Raw genomic sequence first — 23,881 nt, forward strand, 5'->3', positions numbered from 1 at the left:
TTACCCCATAAAACTCCCCACAAACCCCCGTTCCCATAATCCGATCGTGCTGGTTTAATAGTCCGAATTCGTCTGAAAACGTAGGTTTACACGTTTGTGATAAATTTCATTAAAATTGGATCATTTTTGCTCGAGTTATCAAATGAAGTCGTAGTTCTGTCTTTGGATACAGATGTCGTAGTGTTGGCCTTACACTTTATGAATGGATTCTCTTCGGAAGGTTTGCAGGAATTGTGGATGCGACTTGGTACAGCCAGAACTTCATGATATGTACTAGTTCACATTATAGCAAACAGGCTTGGAAGTAACCTTTGCTCAGTTCTCCCAGCACTCCATATTTTAACGGGCTGTGACTTTACCAGCAAATTTGGAACAAAGTATGCTACCCTAAAATGTAATCCAAGTACTTTGCTAATGGACTTTGAAAAATATGGGGAGGAAGAGATAGAATAAAGTTTGAAAAACACAGTGAAGTATCTAGTTCACATTAAAAAAAGGATACTCAGTGTGAAACTATGAATGATCTAAGACACTGGATATAAGTACACTGTCACTGTACAACGAATACTCTTAAAGAACTGCATCCTTTGCTCGTGAAGAAATTCTGTCTGGTAGAGCTACTAGACAGCCTATCTTACGTGCTTTTTATTGTACATACATCCAAATCCATTGCATGAAAGAACACGTTTTTCAACTCGATCCTTTGAGTTTTGGACACAGTGATGGTGGTTACTCTTTGCCGCAATGCTCACAAGTATATTGTGAACAGTTTCATTTTTCTGATGACTATAAAAGGGAACAGATCTTATTCCTCTAACTCAAAAGACTTATAATTTAGATCCAATAACTGCGCTCAAATTTTATGATCCACGAAACTAGTTCAATATCAATACAATCAGTCCAAAGCAGCCTACCACCAAGGACAATGTCAAGGTACTGGTTGTGTTAACGAGACGTCAATGCTTGGCCGATGCACCAACTTTGCCGCCGGTCCCGTTCCCGCTCCATCGCCGTTTTAATAATAAATGTTATGAATTATAATAGTAATTTCTATTACATCCGAAGATGTATTATTATTTGTAATAATACAAATGCATTATATAGAAAGGATTATATTTATTTTTATATTTGTATGCGTCATTTAATAACAACAAAATAATTTAAAAATATTTTATATTATTTTAATAACTTATATATCTGCCAGAAGCTTCTCAAATGCTTTTTGCAGGTTTTTTTTACCTTAAATGCGAAGAAAAATTAGTACTATGTGCCAAATTACAAAATAACAGATTTTTTATAAAGTTTCAAGTTTTCAAGTTTCAAGTTTCATCCTTTTATTGATTTCCCTCAAGGGGTACATCAAAAAATACATTTACAAAATACAATTACTGTACATGCAAAATAACCAAGGTTGGTAAATAAGTTTTACTAATAACTAGGCAAATAAATAATCATATAAATATTAACATGCAATAAATAATTCAATAAATAACCAATAAATATCTCATAAATAAATACTGTATAAACATAGAATACCAGTAGAAGAACAATAAATATTTACACATTGAATAGATTTTTTATAATTATTAGATTTTTTTGGCAACAGAAATGCAGCCAGGTAAATGTTTGCTTAGTCTGCAGGTTTGATTCGGTGGGGGTATTTAGACCTTAGATGTAAAGAACAATTAGTGCTATGTGCCAAATTTAAAAAAAAACTGTTTTTTTAAGATATTAGAATTTTTTGTCAAACAGAGTAAAAATGTATAGGTCAAATTAACATAAATTGCTCAACTACTCCTAAATAGTTATATTTAGGGCATTTTTGTAAATACAAAAGTTGTTCCTTATTGTGTAAGCAACATTTTTTGTATTAAAAGTAACTCGCTATATATTACCGTTTTCAAGATATAAGCTCCCAATGTGTTTCATGTAATAAATGCCGCCACCATTTTTAAAATGGTGGATTCTGAGGTTATGCCCACTCTGCCAAGCTGGCACCCACGTGAAAAATGATAACCCACATAGTACCTACATGATCCCTTAGGGTGTTTTTCTATACATAAAATGCACACAGGAACCCCCCTAGCAAGTGGATTATTTGTATATCGTAGAACCAACTTTTTTAGTTGAAACAGCTGACTAAATTCTTTAATTCCCTTTAAATATGAATACTTATAAGGTTAACATGGGGAACTACAGAGCCACTGGGGCGGAGCCCGAAGGGATTTTTGAGATAAGAATATGCCTATATGTTAATCGGGAATGTGAGCTATCATCATGCCAAATTTCAGACCAATCCATCCAGTGGTTTATGCGTGATTGACCTTCAAACACACAAACTTTCACATTTATAATATTAGTAAGATTATATGGTAAATACAATGTATTGAGTAAAAAACTCATACAGACAGATATACAGAAATGTTTCGAGATAGGACACGTGTTATATATTACATTTGTTGCTTGTTTTGGACTTCCGAATACTATAACCTGGTAAAATTTGTCATAGTGGAAACTCGACACCCTGTAATATTGGGTGTTTTCATGGAAAGCAACGTTTTTTATCTTGGTTTTCTTAGTTTATTTTCACTAGCATTTAACAAACACAGACTGTTCTATACATAGATTTTAAGTAATTTATTTACTAACACTAAACAGTGGGTTAGGTATAATTTATTTATATGTATTAAATAAATAAAATGTGAAACCCGTTGTTCGACTTTTAATCTTAAGATAAAAATATGATACAAAATTCATATTAGTTTTGAAGTGAATTGTGACAACGATTCTTTGCTTTTTCAATACTACTTCTAAAGAAATTGAGATTCTGTCTGTTTTTCATTGGGGCTTAGCATACGGTAATAGTTTTGTGCAAATTTAAACCCCCCCCCCCCCCCCCCCAGATGAATTAGCTTACTTCAGGGATTGAGTTTTGGTGTGAGGGCTAAGTAAAATAGTTAGTATTTGATCGGAATTAATTTTCCGTATATCGAGTAATCTTCAGTGTAATCTTTGCTCAATAGTTATAACCGATGTTTTCCCCCTTCTTACTGTATTTTGTAATTTGCTAGTATACTGTGGATGGCTTGTTATATAGGCCTACACATATGTGAGTAGTGACAAATGAGTTGTGTAGCAAAATACAAATTTTCCTGAGGTAGTGGGTGTCACCAATCACGTTTTCAGGACTGTTTTGTGTCCATAGTTACAAAATTTTATCAAAATCCTTCCACTGGATTTTAAGATATATATAACAGACAGACATACATAGCTGGTATTAAAGAATCAGGAGAGGCCAATAATATACGCTGTTCAAAAAGATAAAATGAAAACTGTTATCCAAATATTATAGCTACAAGAGTTATCCAACCCAAGGCACATACCTATTTCGACAAATGAATCCATACATACTTTCAAAACTTTGGGACAGGCATTAAGAAAAACTCCACTGAACAACGTGAGAACGTTCTGATACGGGGCATATACTGTGACTGACAGACAACACGTTAAAATATGTTAACCTACTTTCAATGGTGTTGCTGCTTTAGCCTATTCAATAGATTATGGCAGTCCAGTTGGTAACCCAGAGTTTGTGGGTAAAACATGGAGCACATGAAATGGTTGATATCACCCCACTTTTCAGGATTCTCTACGGAGAAAATTCGTTTGATTAGGGGGATGTCTCAAATCAAAGAAATAAAATGACCCAACTTAAAGTACTTAACACAGGTTATAGCACGTAAAGCAACAGTTTTCTTCAATTCTCAATGCTGGGAAACTTTGTTGCAACATGTTAACTCGAATTGAAGCTGATCGTTTAGCATTCATTAGAAGTTATCAGTTAAAACTGAGAGCAGAAAAAATGTAGGTGAACCTTGACGACGCAAATAGAGATATTTAAAATTAGTTTCTACTTAAACAACTGTAAGATGTAACTAGAATTACTCGAATTTAAGCATAACGTTTTCCTCGGCGTTGTGTTTTATACTATTCGGCTCATTGAGCCGCACGGGTTCTCTAGTATATAATATTTTGTGTCATCATACTCTTTTCTTGTATAGCCACAAAATGCAACTTTAAAAAATTATCTTAGGATCTCATAACAATTTTCTGTATGCATATATTGATAATTGATAATTTAAATAAAATTTCGTCAACTATTTTACAAATTATTTTTTCGGACTTGATACATTTTAAAAATGTTTACTGGACCTCACATTTTGCTTTGGCGATTGTACTCTGTATTGTACAAGTAGCGGCATTTGTTGACAAGTGTGTGTAGGTTGGTTAAACTGCCACTCAAGGCAGGGAAGTCAACTGTATTACCTACGTAGGCCTAACTCGCAACTCTAGCTGCAAGCCTCACATATTCAACCAATCTTGTAGGTTTGCCTTTTAGAAATGCAAAAATAAAATTGAATGCATCGATATGTTTTTCTATACTTGTTGAGGAAATTTTAATTGTGCTTTATCCTTTTACAAAACACCAACTTAGAGCCTTATAAAACAATTGTTAGCGAATATCCCATTAGCTATTACCACAGGGTACCTAGACTCGGGGAAACTTTACTTTTCCTTTTAATGTCTTCAGAGGCCAAAACAAAAACATTACCCGTTCAAATTCATATATATATTATACTAGCAGAGCACCCGTCCTTCGTACGGGGGTTGGCATATAAGTATAAAATGCTTATTGCAGTTATACTCAAGCTTTGCGTTTGCAATGGGGGGAGGACACAGTTTGATAAAATTTGGTTCATAAATTTACGGTATGATATAGTATAACACATCTACCATTGCCATAATGTTCTAGCATTGCACCTAAATAAACAATAGAAAAAAAATAAATTATCAAACATTCGCACAATATCACAAATTATTCATTAATTAAAAACTCAAACCTAACTGTAAAAAATCCTAATTTGACACTTCTCATTGTGTATCACAGCTTTTTGTTGCTGCTTAGTTCAAATTAGCTGTTGTCATATATGCACAAACAACAAAATAATAGTGCTGCACCCTGTTGGGAAACCTTATAACTTTTTAATGCTATTGAATATTATAGAACAAACTTGTAAAGTTGAAACAGCTGACTAAATTCTTTAATTCCCTTTAAATATGAATACTCATAAGGTTAACACGGGGAACTACAGGCCCACTGGGGCAGAGCCCGAAAGGATTTTTGAGATAAGAATATGTCTAAATGTTAATAGGGAATATGAACTATCATCATGCCAAATTTTAGCCCAATCCGTCCAGTAGTTTATGCGTGATTGAGCAACACACAAACATACACACAAACATACACACAAACTCACAAACTTTCAGATTTATAATATTAGTAAGATAAGATATGAATTTGAACGGGTATATATATACATATATATATATATATTTCTATGTAATTCGGCACAAACATGTAAACCTACGTTTGTTCAAACATGATCAAGTTAAAAAAACAGCATGATTGTACTATTGGAATGGGGTTTAATGGGGGATTTGACTGTTTCTTTCCAAACCATTTTGTATAGTTAAAAAATACTAGGTGTACAATGCAGTTGCCTGCTTGCATTAATATGCATTATTATGCGGAGATAGCATATTTAATAAAATACTTTCCTAAAGTCTATGGTACATCTGTTTCTAGTAAATAAGATTAAATACTTGCAGTAGCCAATGTCAATGGTATATTTTGTTTACATAATTGGAATGACTATTTGCAGTAGGTATTCAAAGTCAAAAGTCTGGTTCACGTAAATGAATTGTCTACTTCCAGGAACGAAAGTCTATGTTTCATCTGGTTCTCATTGAATGTCAACTTACAGTATCCAATGTCAATGATACATTTGGTTTACATAAACTAAAGCTAAAGTCAATGTTGCATCAGCCTTATTGCGCCAACCATAATTATTGGTTATTGATTTTATAGTCAGTTATGCTCAATGATATTAATCTTATTGTAACCCCTTTTTCTCTGTACGGTATTTGTAATGTACTATATTAGTGTAGTCATTTTAAATCCAAATTTCCCCATTACCTAAAAAAACTCTTATAAGTGTAAAACTTGGTACGTATATTCAATTTTACTTCCAGAATAACATACTAAAAGTCCTCGAAAAAAAACTTGTGCTACGGTCGCCATCTTGGAAAATGGCGTCCCAAAAACCAGTTTCTCCCCGATTACTCAAAAACTACTCATCCTATAAAAAAAACATTAAATGCAAAAAATGTTCACCAAAGAAAGAACTACAACTTTTGTACAAGACATATTTCGATATAATTAACCGTTTAGCCATAAAATGCAATATTTAGAAAATCAATTTGAAAATTCGTTAAGGTACATTAATTTCCATGAAAAAGTTTTAAATAAGAAATTTTTAAAATTATTTTATTATTTTAATTTAAAATTGGAATGTTTTCAACATTTTCGTACCAGTTACATAACTTCTCATTTCCATTTATATTTGCTGTGACATTTTAAATGGTAAACTGCTGGTGCTTTTGTTTATAGACTACCATAATAATTCCATTAGAGTTCAAAATGGTACGAGGATGGGATTTGGTATGTATGTTTTATTTAACTAGTGGAATAACATAACAAAAGCCCTCGCAAAACACCTATGCATTGGCAATTGTCTTAGTAAATGGATATTGAAATTTACCAAAGGATTAAGACATTGGGGTGTTTTTAAAAGAATGCCGGGATTTAAAACGGCCATTGCTCGGGGACTGTTTAAGATAATTAAATGATTTAAACGTAAAATTGGAGGAAAAAGAATAAAGTTTTTTTCTCATTATTTGATACAATTCAGAATGATTTAATAAAATTCAGATTTTCATCAATCTTATATGAGCGTAAAAATGGCAAAGTCTGTACGGTTAAGGCGGTAGGCGGGTTTATCTGTTGTCTTTAACTCAATCTTTTTCTGCACAACGACTCTATCTTTTATAGATAGCATCATCAAGTGACCAATTTAGGTTTGTTTAACTGAAGATTTCGTCGGGCAATCGATTTTTTCGGGCTTCTGAAGCAGAATTGTCGGATGTCTTCGACTATGTCGTCGCTTGTTTTTAGCCGGCCAGGTGAATGTCTTTTCAAAACATTTCGGTGCCATGCACCTTATTAAACCAGCTTACTATGCGAACCACAGATTGCAATCTGTGTCTTCTGTTGTGCCGTAAACCGTCGTACTGGCGACTTGCGTAAAGCGTATGAGCACAGAAAACGTACTACTAAAGGCGGGAACACACTTGTCATACACCCTTCCGATCCTACTACGATCCGATTTGCGGGATTCCAGAAGGATCTGTGCGGGATCGGAGGGGGTGAACACACATGTCATACACGCTTCCGAACCGGCGACCCATCTCCGATTTCCTCCACCGGGTATCAACACTCGCCAGTCTTGATTCGTAAACGTAAACTACGTGCAGAAGGTGATAAATACTGTATGTTCAAAAACTTTGGTATTCAGGATTTAGCCATGGTGGCGGTTTGTCTAGATGAAGAGGAAGAAAGTCAGACATCTCTGGAGGGCAATGGAAAACGGAGAATTTGGGTCCATTCTGCATGGAAGGAAAGCAAGTGCCCATTATATATATTATAGGTTTTTCTCTCTCGAGTTCGTTTAGCTCTTCTACCCGTCCGATTTTCATGATTGAGGTCTCGAATTAAAGGTATGCACGCACAGATTTCAAATCAAGCATCGGCATATTATCTTAAACCATTGTTCCTAAACCTTAAGAATAAAGGTGGTTTTTAAGAAACAACCCGTCCTGCATCCGACAAACGAATAGACTGCAGTGTCGGTGCGTGATCGGAGTCAAAATCGGAGTAGGATCGGAATATGACGTGACGCGTGTCGGAGAGGTGTAAACAACCGCGTTCAATGTTAAGTACCATTCCCCTCTCCGACAGTTGTTTTTTATTTCATACTAGCTGTAACCCGCGGGCTTTGCCCCGTTTAACTTCTTAATTTTCAAGATGCCCTCGTTCGCATGGCTCAATCACGTCCTGGTTGAAGTTCGTTCGCTACGCTCACTCACCTTTAGGTTGGAGCTCGTTCGCTGCGCTCACTTGCCTTCAGGTTAGCTCGTTCGCTACGCTCACTTGCCTTCAGGTTAGCTCGTTCGCTACGGTAACTCGCCTGCAGGTTGATGTTCGTTCGCTACGCTCACTCACCTTTTGGTTGCAAATTAGCTGTTGTCATAAATGTAAAAGAAATAATAGTGCTGCATCCTGTTGGTAATCCTTGTAACTTTAATGCTATTGAACATCATAGAACAGAACCAACTTGTTTAATTGAAACAGCTGTTAAGATTCATTAATTCCATTTCTCATAAGGTTAACATGGGAAACTCCAGAGCCACTGGGGCGGAGCCGATTGGACGGATCACGAAATTGATGGTGTATAAACCTATTCCATGAAATTCTACACGTATGTACCAAGTTTCGTGGCAATCGGTTCAGCGGTGTCTGAGTTTATCACTGCCAAACAAATATATATCTATCTATAAGTATAAAAGAGGATGTTTGTATATATATTTGTTTGTTTGTTTGTTTGGGGGTGATAAACTCGGACACCGCTGAACCGATTGCCACGAAACTTGGTACATACGTGTAGAATGTCATGGAATAGGTTTATACACCATCAATTTCGTGATCCGTCCAATAGGCTCCGCCCCAGTGGCTCTGGAGTTCCCCATGTTAACCTTATGAGAAATGGAATTAATTAATCTTAACAGCTGTTTCAATTAAACAAGTTGGTTCTGTTCTATGATGTTCAATAGCATTAAAGTTACAAGGATTACCAACAGGGTGCAGCACTATTATTTCTTTTACATATATGACAACAGCTAATTTGCAACCAAAAAGGTGAGTGAGCGTAGCGAACGAGCTAACCTGTAGGCAAGTGAGCGTAGCGAACGAGCTAACCTGAAGGCAAGTGAGCGCAGCGAACGAGCTCCAACCTAAAGGTGAGTGAGCGTAGCGAACGAGCTCCAACCTAAAGGTGAGTGAGCGTAGCGAACGAACTTCAACCAGGACGTGATTGAGCCATGCGAACGAGATCATCTTGAAAATTAAGAAGTTAAACGGGGCAAAGCCCGCGGGTTACAGCTAGTATATATACAAACATCCTCTTTTATACTTATAGATAACTGTATTTAATAAGAATCTGTTACATAATCATATTGTAATAACCTATAACATTATAAATAATTAAAATTGGATTTGTAGTGGTAATCAGTATTATGCATTTGATTGCGGCGAAACCCCAAGTATTATACCATAGACTAACCAACACAAGGAGTATGTTTTATCTATGATTATACGTAGTTTGGAGGCCGTGTTTTACATTTTAAACCATATGTATTCGTAATAATATTTTTTTTCAATAAGAAAATGCATCTAGTTAATATTTAGCCAAGTAATTAAGTAATTACACAATTTTTTATCAACAATTCATATGATTTTTGAAGAAAATAGCTGTACAATGTAGATTTTGTTAAACTTATTATTGTTATAACTTTTTTATTAGTTAAGATACAACTTTTTACCCAACAACATTTTCTATTGGCCATATTTTTTGGATTAAAACTACGTTTTAACCGATGTCCTATCTCGTACCGTTATCGAGCTACAGTCGTTTCAATGCATAGCGCGTTCCGCCATCTTTGCCCTCCTCCCCCGAAGTTCTCGACCACCTGAAAAGTAGGCGACATGCGTATTTTTTATCACCACAGTCCATATTACAACTATCAGCAAAGATATTTGATATTACTTCTTTGCGACACTCACAAATTAATTCTACTTTCGGTAAAAAAAACTACACGAAAAGTCCATTTTTACATATTTTATACAATAACTTGTTTATTTATAGAGATACGACCTCGGACTTAATAACTATTATTGTAGTCCACATTTTTAGAATTACAACGACGTTTTAACCGATGTTCTATCTTTTACCGTTTTCGAAATATCAGCGTTTTAACGCATAGCGCAAACCGCCATGTTTGCCCCCTCCCCCCACCTTATCGACCACTTTTGAAATAGGCGACATACGTAATTTTGATCACCACAGTCCATATAACAATAATCAGCAATAACATTGCGTACTACTTTCATGCATGCTCATTGCTCAACCCCCTCAGCTCCTGGACTAAAGGCCTAAGTTTCCTCCCTTATTACAAGGGAAATAAAACCTAGTTATTTTAGCTTCAATTTAATGTATAAAACGTTTAGTTACCTTGAATAGTGCCCAAACATTATTATCATTTAAAATCCCGGCATTCTTTTAAAACACCCTTTAAATTAGTGGAAATATGTTAATATTGTATGTAGTAAAAAAACCTTTAATACAATTAATTATTTTTTAAATTGAAACAATTATCATTGTATCCTGTTACATAATTGCCCCAACCTTATTCATCATCAGACTGAAGTTCTACTGTTTGCCAAGAGTTTCCGCGTTATTATTATTATGCTAGTTTATTATGGTAGTCTAGCAACGACATTTAAAATTTAACAGAAAATATAAATTGAAAGGAGAAGTTATGTTACTGGTATGAAAATGTTCAGAAAATTCCAATTTTTAAATTAGAATAATAAAATATTTTTTTCAAATAATTTATTTAAAACTTTTTTAGTGGCAATTCATATTTTTTTACGAATTTTCAAATTTATTTTTTAAATATTGCATTTATGGCTAACCAGTTAATTATATCGAAACATGCCTTGTACAAAAGTTGTAGTTCTTTCTTTGTTGAACATCTTTTACGTTTAATGTTTTTTTTATAGGATGAGTAGTTTTTGAGTAATCGGGGAAAACTGGTTTTTGGACGCCATTTTCCAAGATGGCGGCCGTAGCACAAGTTTTTTTCGAGGACCTTTAGTATGTTATTCCGGAAGTAAAATTTTATATACGTACCAAGTTTTACACTTATAAGAGTTTTTTTTAGGTTATTTCTCAAATATGACTAGGCTATATTGGTGACTAGCTGTTTGCCCGTTCTACGTACCTACGGGAATCTTGTAGTAAGTTGAAACCTTATATTCAGAACAGGAGTTGGTTTGCATATTTATTTAGTGTACATTTTTCCAGATATGCTGGCAAAACTATTACTGTATAGAAATAGGTACATAAAAACCTTCGCAAATACAATATCTGACAGTTTCAAAGCCAAAATTAATGCTTCGCAATTAAATGTCCCCCGACCGTGTTAGTCCATATTTTATATCTATAGTCCAGAGTCCTCGCCACCCTAAGTTGAGGCAGCCCAAGGCCGCACGGCGTATATCTAGTCCGGCCATTGGCTGCCTCAACAGGGTGGCGAGGACTATAATGATAAAAGGAATTGCTTTATAGATCTATGACGCATAGCCCTAAAAGATAGGCCTGTAATTATTGAAAGTTACTTTTCACACTGGTTAAAAGTAGTTAAAATACTACCTCAACCACACTTTGTACTACCCAATGCACACTTTATTCTGGTTGAAATTTTCATTAACAATTGTCTTTTCCACGAAACACTGAGAAATAAGGACTTTAATGCGTTACCAACAGACACACACAAATACAGAATTGAATTAGGGGATTTGCTACGCTTTAACCAAAGAAAATTACAAACAAAATAATTATTTGAAAGTTTTGATAGTGTCATCAAATTTTATGATAATCGTTTTTAGGCCTAATCAAACTGTAAAGTTGGTGTAAATCCGTTGGCAAATATATAAATAAGTAAATAAATACACAGTCCACAAAACATTTATACGTTAACAACGCCAAGCTTTAAAAATTCATGATGCTTTGCTGAAAAAATCTCTCACTAATGTTTTATCATTATCATAGCATAAACCAACATTTTGGAGTCCAGACAGAAAACGCAAAAATTATACAGTAATAAGACATTAATTATACTTAATAAGAAATAAGGTGCAGCACTAACGATAACTATAAACTTAGTTGTAAATAGTGATGTGTTTGTTCGTAATACTGATTCTTACTGCTACCACCGGTTCTAAGGAAAAGTATTAGTACCAAAAACCAATGTTTACATTTAAGAAAACAACTATAGTACTTACGACCAATTCAAACTGTCCTTCTAATCAAACCGTATTATAGGTTTTAATCCGTTGGCAAATATATAAATAAATAAATACACAGGCCACAAAACATGTAACATGTAACGTTAACAACGTAAAGCTTTAAAAACTCACTACGGTTTGCTCAAAAAAACTTTCACTTGATGTGGTGCAGTACCGAAGTCATTAATCTCCCTTGGTTTTTTTTTAAGTTTTCGAAAATCAAAGCTATTTCCCATTAATAGCATTATTTGTAAGCAACTTTTATAGTTAACATATTAATGACAGTTTGAAGAAACAACCTTTATCCAAACAAAGGTTTCTTATTTAAAAGATTACCTAATCTCTAAACGATAATCGGTACATATATCTAGCAAACATTTGGTGGAAATGTGACAAAAAACGCAAAAATCTGGGGTTTTGGACGTTAGTTTTACTTCCTAAGTAGGAAAAGTACCGATATCGTTGTCGAAATGTAAGTAAGTAGAAACAAGTGACACATTGGAAAAGCGAGCTTAGCTACATCTGTAAGTTAAACATCTGTTACGATCACAGCGAAATCAGAAAGATCTTCCAAGATCGCAGGAACATCCAGAATTATCCACTGCAGTTGTGATTTTTTACTTTGCACTTTACACAACTGTCCTTGAAGCGCCGTCAATGAGTGGAAACCTTATTTGTAAGCTATTGGTGACGATGATTAAAAAAATGTAAGTTTCCCAGCACTAATACAACACTGATTCACGGTATTTTCCACGGTTATCAAAACTCAAGAACAATCGTTGCACTTGTGATTAATTAAACCGGTTAAGTAAGGCACAACGTTTTTAATCTCACTTGGTTTGGATGTGATTAGTGATAACAAAACTTTATCGGAAATGGTTGCAGTATTTGTAAACAACTTTTAATGTAAACATATATGTAGACAGCTAGAAGTGAGAACTAATCCAAACCGCTGATCGTTATTTCATAAAATATAATAGTAAACATTGGGAGAAAATTTGACAAAAATCTAACAAAATTGGGTTTTTGTTGGTTCGTTATTTTGTTTTCAAAGAAGCGAGGCCATGTTTTTATAGCCAAAAACACTCTCACCAATCCAGGAAATACAGAAAAATGATTACAACCTTGATCGGTACTCTAGATTTCTAGGAGTGGGCCGCGTAAAATGACATTTTGGCGTCACAGGAATGACAGAATGGACAAACAGACAAACAGACAAACAGACAGACAGACAGAAATTGAGATAAGACTCGTTTTGGCTTTCTTAGGCTATGAAATGTAAAAATAACCAAAAACTGCATGATTCTAAGCAATGTACAGACAAAACTGTAATTTTATTTATATAGATTCGTTGACTAATATATGTTGCGACTCTTGTTTACCTTTTTATTATCTCGCAAATAATGCAATGGCAACCAATTTACCCATAAGGCCCATGTTTAAATTCCAAAATTTTAAATTCACGTAGGGAAAAGCCCTGTAGTCCGATTTGTACCATTTCAGATTTATACCTTTCCATGGTTGGTTAGTTACTACGATTGTGCTAAATTTGGTGCAGATCGCTTCAGCCGTTCAGGAGGAGTATTTGTAAAACTAAAGCAGGAGTGTGGTATAAGAGCTTCTCTCCGCTCAATAATCATTTTGTATCGTTTTACATCTAATAATTAGGGAGAAAAATAAAAATACCCCCGCCGCAGCAAACCTGCCGACTAAGCGAATTTCTATTTTCCTGAATTGATTTTCAATTAAATTTATTTAATTAACATTAGGTTTTATGAGTACCTAGGCTTGCTAATACAGGGTGTTTTTTTTTTACTTGTGTGTTTTTTTAATAAAATATTATTAACTTAGTATAAAATTAAATAAATACCAGGTTTGAGCAAAATATATTCATAAACAAGCAAACTACAACATTTTACATATTCTCCATAAGAATAACATAGGAATTTTAAAATAAGGATTTTTTGAATTTTCTCCGTAACCAATAATTGTACAAAAACACTTTGATATACTAAATTATTCGTTTTTTAAGCTCTTTAATATGGTCCGGATAGGAATTGGGAAATTTTGTATTTAGAAGGTCAAAAATTTGAAAAAACAATTTTTACCCCATAAAACCCCCAGTAAAACCCCGTTCTCATGGTCCAATCATCCTGGTTCGCACACCCATTCAAGGTTTCCCGCCTTACACCTTCAAACCAAATTTCATCAAAATCGGACAGAAATTACTCAAGTTATCGTGTTCACAGACACATATATATATGTATATATACACATAAATTTGATCAAATTGTGTTTTTAGCCTCTAGGGACATCAAAATTAAAAAGTAAATCGGTCCCGGGCCTAGGTCTTACCATGCCACCTACGGTAATCACTACTTCCCTATAGAGAAATTCGTTAAAACTATAAATTTAAAATTCCAATGTTATTCTTAAGGAAAATATGTAAACTGTTGTAGTTTACTTGTTTATATATATTTAATCAAACTGTTAACTTTTATTTATTTCATAACAAGCTAAGTTATTAACATTTAAATAAAAAAACACATTTTCTGACATTCTTTGTAGCAGCAAATAAGTACTCACTAAACGTGTTTTTAAATGGGATTAAATGTTTAAGATACTCCCAGATTGAGACCTCAATAAATTGAAACCCGGTAACTCGACAGTCAACAACTGTCAGGCCACATGCAAAAAATAAAAAAATGGCAGAACATTTAGTTATTATATAGTTGAATACCTGACATTTTTAAAGAGTGTTTATTCAATTATGCAAAAATACTCAAATGTAAGTAATAAATGTACGGTATGTAAAAATTAGTCTGTCATGTATTTATATATTGAAACCCATAAAAAATGTCTTGTTCTGGATAACTGGCAACCTCTGGGTCCACAAATTGTCGAGTTAGTTAGGTTTTACAATATAATACTAAATACTTACTATATAAACTATATTACTATACCATAATATGTTTATATAAACATATTTTAAGATCGCCAGCCTTAACTTTATTCCCACCGCAAAAGACAAAATTAAACAATACCCCGCCGCAGCAAACCTGCAGATTAAGCGAAGTTCCAATTGCCTGATTTGATTTTCACTTAAATATATTTAAATAACATAAGGTTTAACGAGTGTCTAGGTGTGCTACTACAGGGAGGTTAAAAAGCATGTTTTTAGTCAAACATAATAGCTTAGTGTATAATAAAGTTTGATATATCCATAAAAGAGCAAACTACAACAGTTTACTTATTCTTCATAAGAATAACATGGGAATTTTAAATTTACAATTTTAAGAATTTTCTCCGTAACCAATAATTGTACAAAAACACTTCAATGTACTAAGCTCACCAAAATGGTTTGGATATAAATGGAGAAATGTTATGTTTTTAGGGTCAAAAATTAGGGAAATATATTTATACCCCATAAAACCCCGTTACCATGGTCTGATCTTGCTGGTTCGCGAACTCATTCAAGTTTATCCCACCATACACCTTCAAGCCAAATTTCATCAAAATCAGAAAAAAAACTACTTAAGTTAACGCGTTCACAGACACATATTCGGTCCCGGGCCTAGGTCTTACCGTACCACCTACGGTAATAGCTACTTCCCTATAAGGAAATTCGCTAATACTGTACATTGAGCATAATAATCTAACATGTTCATGGTTGATTTCTTGTTTTGAAGGTGTGGGTGGATGCAGCAACACAGGTTTTCTTCTCATTGGGTCCAGGTTTTGGAGTTCTTCTAGCATACGCATCATACAATGAGTATCATAACAATGTTTACCAGTAAGTAATAAGGATTTGTCATTTTTTTTGCGATAAATATTATTAGGTTTTAATAATAGAGATCGATGATTATTAGCAGACTAAGTTACCCGTCTTTCGTACAGGGTTGGCTCAATACAATGCTTATTGTAGTTATACATGTGCTCTGCGTTTCCAATGGGGGAGGACACAGTTTGAGAAAATGTTGTTCTTTAAATTTACGATATGATATAGTATAACACATCTTCCATAGCCATAATGTTCTACCACTGTACCTAAACAACATAAAAAAGCAGATGCAGATGATCAAACATTCACATTTTATCACAAATTATTTATTTATTTATCACAAACTCCCAACTAAACGAATATTGAAAGAACGCACCCCAATACCCAGTTTAATAAACAATGATCAGGTATATGAAAGCAAAACAGACAAAGCTAATGTTTTAGCCGATTACTATCAGCGTTCATTTCGTCCGAATGATGAATTTCAAGACCCTGAATTTTCAGCTCATGTTGCCACAGTTAATTCCTGCCCACTTATCACGGTGGAACGGCCAATTAAATATACTTCTCCATCTGAAATCTCTAACTTCATCAAGTAGCTAAGAATCAAGAAAACTCCTGGACACGACGGAATACCTAACATTATTTTACATAATCTACCACGAAAAGGACTTGCTTTCCTTGCTTCTCTGTTCAATGCCTGTCTCACAAAATCATACTTCCCGCGAATGTGGAAACATTCTCTCATTATTGTCATCCATAAACCTGGAAAACCTGCATCGCAAGTAAATAGTTATCGCCCGATTAGCCTCCTCCCCACATTGTCTAAATTGTTTGAAAAAAATCATTAAACAACGCCTAGACTCCTATGTAGATAGTGCTTCCCTAATACCTCCTCATCAATTTAGTTTTCGCTCCCACCATTCCACGACACATCAACTTTAAAGAGTTTCTGAAGACATCATAAAAGGATTTGAAAGAAAATGTCATACTGATGCAGTTTTTCTTGATGTAAGTCAGGCCTTTGACCGTGTTTGGCACGATGGTTTATTGTTTAAACTAAGAAAGTTCGGAGTCCCCTCCTACCTACAGAGAATTATTGAAAGCTTCCTTGAAGATAGAACGTTTTCAGTTAATATATTGATGGCTCCCTATCAACTGCCAGACCAATTCAAGCCGGAGTCCCACTAGGCGCAATTCTTTCACCTCTATTATATAACATTTACACTTCTTATTTGCCATTGTCAAACCATGTCCAAACAGCCGTGTTTGCTGATGACACCCTACTCTACTCTACACACCATGACATCGAAGTTGTGACCAATAACATTCAAGTTTCCTTCAACGATTTGATGGAATGGTTCACAAAATGGAGAATAGCCATAAATCCGATGAAGAGTGAAGCGAAGATTTTTACCCTCCGAAAACAGTTAGGCCATCCAAATTTAGAAATTCTAGGTGAACAGATTGCATGGAACCCTCCTGACCAGTGTGACCAAGCAATACAATATTTAGGTGTATACTTCGACCGAAAGTTAAATTGGAAATTTCATGTTAATAAAAAATTAAATTTGGCTTATGGCAGATTATCAAAATTGTTTCCTTTAATCAACAAGAAATCATGTATGTCTATTGAGAATGGAACCCTTTTATACAAAACACTTCTACGTCCACTATTGTTATACGCCTGCCCAGTATGGGGAACTGCTTCATCAAGCTCGATTCGTAAACTGCAAACATTTCAAAATAAAGTTTTAAGGATAATTCTTAAATGTCCCTGGTATTTTCGAACCCGTCAAATAGGCCTACATTTAGAACTGGGAATAAAACCTATAGAAGATTTCATCAAGAAAGTTACATCAAAATTATTTACAAAACTTTCATTAACCAGCAGCATTGGATTTTATAACACAGGCCAACCTTCTGAAATCCAGAGACTCCGACTAAAAACCAGATTGCCTCAAGATGTTTTATTATAACTATTTTTTTTTTTCATTTGGTGGACAGTGCCTTTACAGTCCGACCCGCTAAAACAGTGACAATAAGTGCCTGAGGGGCTAGCCATAGCTGACCTCTACCTATGTGTATGTAATTAATAATGTTATTTTTTTTCTTTCTTATATTATACCTAACCTGTATAGCAATGTAATGCTGATCGGTTAATAAAATTGTTATATAAAAAAAAATTATTTATTAAATAAAAACATAAACATAACTGTAAACTATCCTACTTTGACAGTTCTCATTGTGTATCACAGTTTTTTTCTGCTTAGTTTAAATTAGCTGTTGTCATAAATTTAAAATACCCCCGCCGCAGCAAACCTGCAGACTAAGTGAATTTCCACTTGTCTGATTACATTTTTACTAAAATATTTCCATAAATAAGTCATATTTATTCCTAATTTAAATAGCATTAGATTTAACGAGTGCTTAGGTTTGCAGCTATGGGGAAGGTACATAAAAAGTGTTTTTGACCAAACGTCAATAATATAGTATGAAATAAATAAATTAAATTTTATCAACATATATCCATAAACAAGTAAACAACAACCGTTTTCATTTTCTCCATAAGAATAACATGGAAAATTTAAATTTACACTTTTGTGAATTTTCTCTGTAACTATTAGACATACAACAATGCTTCAATATACTAAATTATTTTACTAAGCTCTACAAAATGGTTGAGAAAGATATTCCAAAATTTTTTGTTTTTAGGGTCAAAAATGGGAAAACCCCATTTTTACCCCAAAAAAATCCCCATAAACCCCCGTTCCCATGGTCCAATCATGCTGGTTTGCGAACTCCTTCGAATAAATGTAGGTTTACATGTTTATACCAAATTTCATCAAAATCGGATCACTTTTGTTTGAGTTATCGTGCTAACAGACACACACACACACATATACAAGGTGTCCGGTCATAAGTGTTAAATATCTTCTTGATCAGCATTGTACGTGTTATTAAATTTACGGAAAGTAAATACAAGAAACGTCTTATAACACCTAAAACATATATTTACGCTTATACTGCTACTCACAAGACGGTAAATATACAAAACAGATGGTAAGTGGTGATCGATTTCGATTGGACACTCCAATCATCATCAGACATCATTCGCCTATTGGGTCTGATGATGATTGGAGTGTCCAATCGAAATCGATCACCACTTACCATCTGTTTTGTATATTTACCGTCTTGTGAGTAGCAGTATAAGCGTAAATATATGTTTTAAGTGTTATAAGACGTTTCTTTTATTTACTTTCCATAAGTGTTAAATAAAATTTTGCATCAAACTACATGGTAATGGTGACATAATGACGCACATTTGAGGTTCCTAACCTCAACCGTTAGGGAATAACAAATTAATTAAGGCTTTCCAAAAATTATTGTAGTTGTTATGAAAAAGGTTGTATTACTCTGTTAAAAATGCACTAATTGGTTATTTAAATGTCATTTTCAGAATCCTCACAAAATTTTAAATAGATATAACACATAATCGTTGGGGTACGGAAAAATATCCAACTTAAACTTCTAAAGTTATGGTTATCGTATATTTTTCATATTTCAGATAAGATTTCAATTAACTCGCGGAAGTTCGGTTGTGGCTATTACTACCCGAAATGGATTGGACGTGGTCGACGTGGAGGAAGTGTGACATGGCCTCCTCGATCTCCAGACTTGAGCCCGTTGCTTGCCGGAAAACGGAGGGCACTTTACACCCAAACTGTGATTCCACCTTAACAAAAGTTGTGCTTCGGATGAAGTATGTCATTGATTTGATTTTTATTGTGTATTTTTACTAATGTATTTTGTTTTTTAATAACAAATTTTCCAAAGTCTAAACAAAAACTCTTTAGTTTGATGGAAGTGTAGTTTGGTCAATCATAAATTACACAAACCCTCATCATCAGTGGTCAGCTCATAAAATAGTAAGTAAAATTAATTATTTTTTACAATATCTGTTTTGGTTTAACCGTGATTTTTCACAATAGTGCCAAAATAATAAATAAAATTCACCATAGATTTGACAGTAGATAAATGTAGTATACATCATTGTAAAGCCCTTTAAAAAAGGAAGTTTTCAGTAATATTTGTTTAACTCAGCGGAACTAGGTAACCGAGAAATAAATAGCTGAATGCTATTTAAATTTTCGTGGATATTAAAAATAATTGTTTAACGAAGAAATTTAAAAAGAATATTTTTCCGTACCCCAACGATTATGTGTTATATCTATTTGAGCTTTTGTGAGGATTCTGAAAATTACATTTAAATTAACAATTAGTGCATTTTTAACAGAGTAATATAACCTTTTTCATAACAACTACAATATTTTTTTAAAAACCTTAATTAATTTGTTATTCCCTAACGGTTAGGGTTGGGAACCTTAAATGTGCGTCATTATGTCGCTATTACCATGTAGTTTGATGCAAAATTTTATTTAACACTTATGACCGGACACCCTGTATATAATATATATATATATGAATTTGAACGGATGGTGTTTTTGAACGCATGAACCCCTGTGGGGCATAGCCCCATAGGATTTTCACAACTATGTGTTTCTCAAGGCTATGAAGATCAAGTACCAGTCGGTACTTAATCGGTCCAGTATTTTTCACGTGGTGGGTTTCAGAGTTATACACAAACATCCATACATTGACATTTATAATATTATATAAATTATTATATTACATATTATATATAGTAGGATAAACAGATTTTTAGTCAACTGCGGGGATAAAGGGCTGATTAAAAGCTCAAAGGATAGTGGAAAGCAGTATTAACTAATTTTATGAAACATGTGTAACTTACGGCGTATTAAGAAAAGAAACCCTATATATAACACATATGACGTTATCCTTTTTTAACTTCTTTACAACTCATTTTATGCTTTATAAAATAATAACGGATTTTCCTAATATTTATCATGGTGTAAATTGCTATGGATTGTATGGATATATTATTTTGATCTAAATTGGAAAATTTATTTATTTTATAATAAACTATTAACAAATTGCTAAGAAAAACACCTTTTTGCAACACTACAATGTTTTTAGCCATTTTACAACAAAAATAATTAAATATAGACCGTCAGCTGTTCTGCGGTTACCATAGGTTCTAACGCACACCGCTTGGAGCGCCATGTAGTTACGGTGTATGCGCTACCTAACTATTCGGTGCTCCAAGCTGTGTGCACCAGAACCTATGGTAACCATGGTAACCGCAGCACGGCTGCCAGTCTATATTTAATTCTTTTTGTCTATCCCTATTCTAATTACACAAGCAGTATCCATTTATGTATTACAATAGACTTTTTTATTGTCACTGCTGCTTGGCAACAATTTATTATTACTACTTACTAGTGCACCTGTTGCTCGAATTTGAGCAATTGCAAAGTATTACAGGTGTTATTTCAAAACAAATAACAGTCATAATTTCTGATTACTGAAATGGTCAACTCGAATCGAAGATAATGTAATCAATCACTCCAATCCAGTTATCGAAGCCGAAAAAGAACCCTCGTGAGTGTATCATGTGTTTACTATGAACAGCTATGTAAATAATACAAATTATTCATCTGTATAAGTAAACAAAATATTTTTTCATAAGAAATACATTGGTATTTTGATGGCCTGTGGGGCAAAGCCCGAGGAGTTTTATTACAGAAATTAGTGAAAGGGGGCGTCTACACAAAAAATACTTAATTTTGACACATCGTTTGTAAAAATCCGTCCATTATTAACAAAGGAATAGTGTTTCGTAGAAATCGCCTTCACGTATTATATATAAGGATTTTTGTTGATTCCTCTGAACATCTCTTCACATAACCTTTAGGTTGTAGTTGTGTTAGTGTGCTGTGCATGTATTGTATATATTTTCACAATTTTGTATAGTGTAGTGAAAATAGCGTTCGTACCACAGGCCGAAAGGGTTTTGCCACTTTCGATTGTTATACTTCGTCTTGAACTTAAAAATGATCTAGAGCTGGCAAAACCTCTTTTACAGCCCTAGGTACGAAATATACTATTTCATTTCCTATAGTAGTAAACCTAAGTATTCTGTTGAGCTTAATGTTGTTTGGATAGAGAATAAATCTGATTTGTTTAAGGAAATACATGTTTGAGTAGAAAATTAATTAAGCAAATTATAATGGCTAAGTTGGTAAATTTATAGCTATCCAAATTGTAGTTTCATTTAAAATTATTGTTTACTTGGCCTCTGTAACAGAACTGAGGTGATTTATTCCCTTTCTAAACCCCCATCTTCTATTATTCTAATTCCGTAAGGAATTTCTTGTGCGCACCAAAACTCTTTTATTTATGAACCGATTTTGATGATTAAGGTGTCAAATTAAAGGGGATTCTCTGTAGAAGTCATGGAATAACTTTTGCCACGCTCAGTTCAATGTGCTTTGCTCCATTGGACTTTAAAGTTTTCATGTAGTTTTAATATACAAGTCAAAATTTGTTAAGATTACTGATTCATTTCTTAAAATAAAACATCTGTCTTCATAAAAATATCCTGTTTCCCTTCTGTAATTTTAATATTTACTTTTTCTGTTTACCTATCAGTTTACTTTCAATAATTAACAATGATAACTTAAGAGGTGGGATAGTTTATTTATGCAGTTTCATTCATAGGGAGTAAAAACCAGTCTATTTCATTATGTGATTGTATTTTATTTTCAGATAATGGTGTGTTTAACGTTTTCATAGATATTTTTATGTGTTGTGTTTTCCAATTTTTAATTTTGATTATCATAAAATTCTACCTAGAAGAAACAATCCCGTGTTTGCGATTCGGCGACGTATTAACAACAGAGATGGTATGATAATAAAATTGTGAAAAGTTATCTATGCTGGTTTTTGAAGTTCAAAGAAATGTTATGAGACCGCTTGACTTTTTCTTATATTGCACGGACAGATGCTGTCACAAAACAGACTATTTTGACTTAGGAGATCTTAGCGTACAGTACGCTTTATCGTCTGTAGAATAAGTACTGCGAGATATCGCCAGAAGAGAAGGCCAAGCAAAGCCTTTTGGTGGAAAGGTTTTGGAGGTAATTCCTAGCAATGAGCTACCATAGTCTCTGGTGCGAGTCGCTGCGAAATGGTAGAAAATTCAATAGTTATATCACCTTTATGGTCAATGTTTAAAAATGTTTCACTTGCTTATGAGAGCAAATCCAAGGAAATCAATATTTCTGAATATCTTTTACAAATAAGGAATGGCCAAGAGAGCTACCGTAATGGTCTTTGTGAGACATTGATAAGTCTTCCACCTTAATGTATTGCAAATAAAAATATCATTGACGAAATCTTCAGTGAAGGATTCTCTCAAAATGCTTAAAAAGACAAAAATCATGCACTAATTTAACCAAAGAATGAACATGGTGACCAAATTAATTATAAAATAGCTAATCAACTATAAATAATGACAGTAGAGTTTACTACTCAGTGGACACTTTGATTCAAGAAGAGGAAGACCCCCCCTGAATTTCTTTTCCCTGATGAATTTCTCCACACTTTAGCACCAAGTGGTTATGTCTCACAAGTTATGTTTGTAAAAAGATGGATTTGTAATTTTACTAAGAAATTTAAATTCATAAAAAGGACTGGTTAATGGAACCAGAATAATGGTGAAAGAGATTAATGACAAAGTCTTAAATATGAAAATGATTACTGCAAGTTGGGCTGGAAAACGAGTAGGCTATTATTATTCCAATTAAGTTTAGAATCGTCAGAGGGTAATTTTCTCCTGAAATTCAAACATCTGCAGTTCCAATGCCAAATTGCTTTTGCCATGACCATCACAAAAATTCAAGGACAGACACTTGAACAAGTTGGTCTTATCTGCCATAGCCCTGCTTTGAGCATAGGGCATTGTACATACCGCGCTTTTGATTAACTAAAAATAATGGTGAAAAAACAACGAAACCAAGGTCTTCTGGTTAAAGATGTTATTAGAGTATTTGCAAAAAAAATCGTATGGAAAGAGTTTCACCTTTAACATG

At 33.8% G+C, this 23,881-nt stretch overlaps 1 protein-coding gene across 1 annotated transcript in view; it reads left to right on the plus strand.

Moving 5' to 3' along the window:
• Positions 1-23,881, plus strand: part of LOC128990791 (sodium-dependent dopamine transporter) — a 118,038-nt gene that overhangs the window by 74,889 nt on the left and 19,268 nt on the right. The window contains exon 7 of the mRNA XM_054413410.1: positions 15,775-15,878. Coding sequence (XP_054269385.1) covers positions 15,775-15,878 — 104 coding nt within the window. The remainder of the gene's footprint in view (positions 1-15,774; positions 15,879-23,881) is intronic.

Source organism: Macrosteles quadrilineatus, unplaced genomic scaffold (assembly GCF_028750875.1).
Source record: "Macrosteles quadrilineatus isolate MER2022 unplaced genomic scaffold, UCM_ALF_1.0 Scaffold_1__1_contigs__length_201487025, whole genome shotgun sequence".
Lineage (NCBI taxonomy): Eukaryota > Metazoa > Arthropoda > Insecta > Hemiptera > Cicadellidae > Macrosteles > Macrosteles quadrilineatus.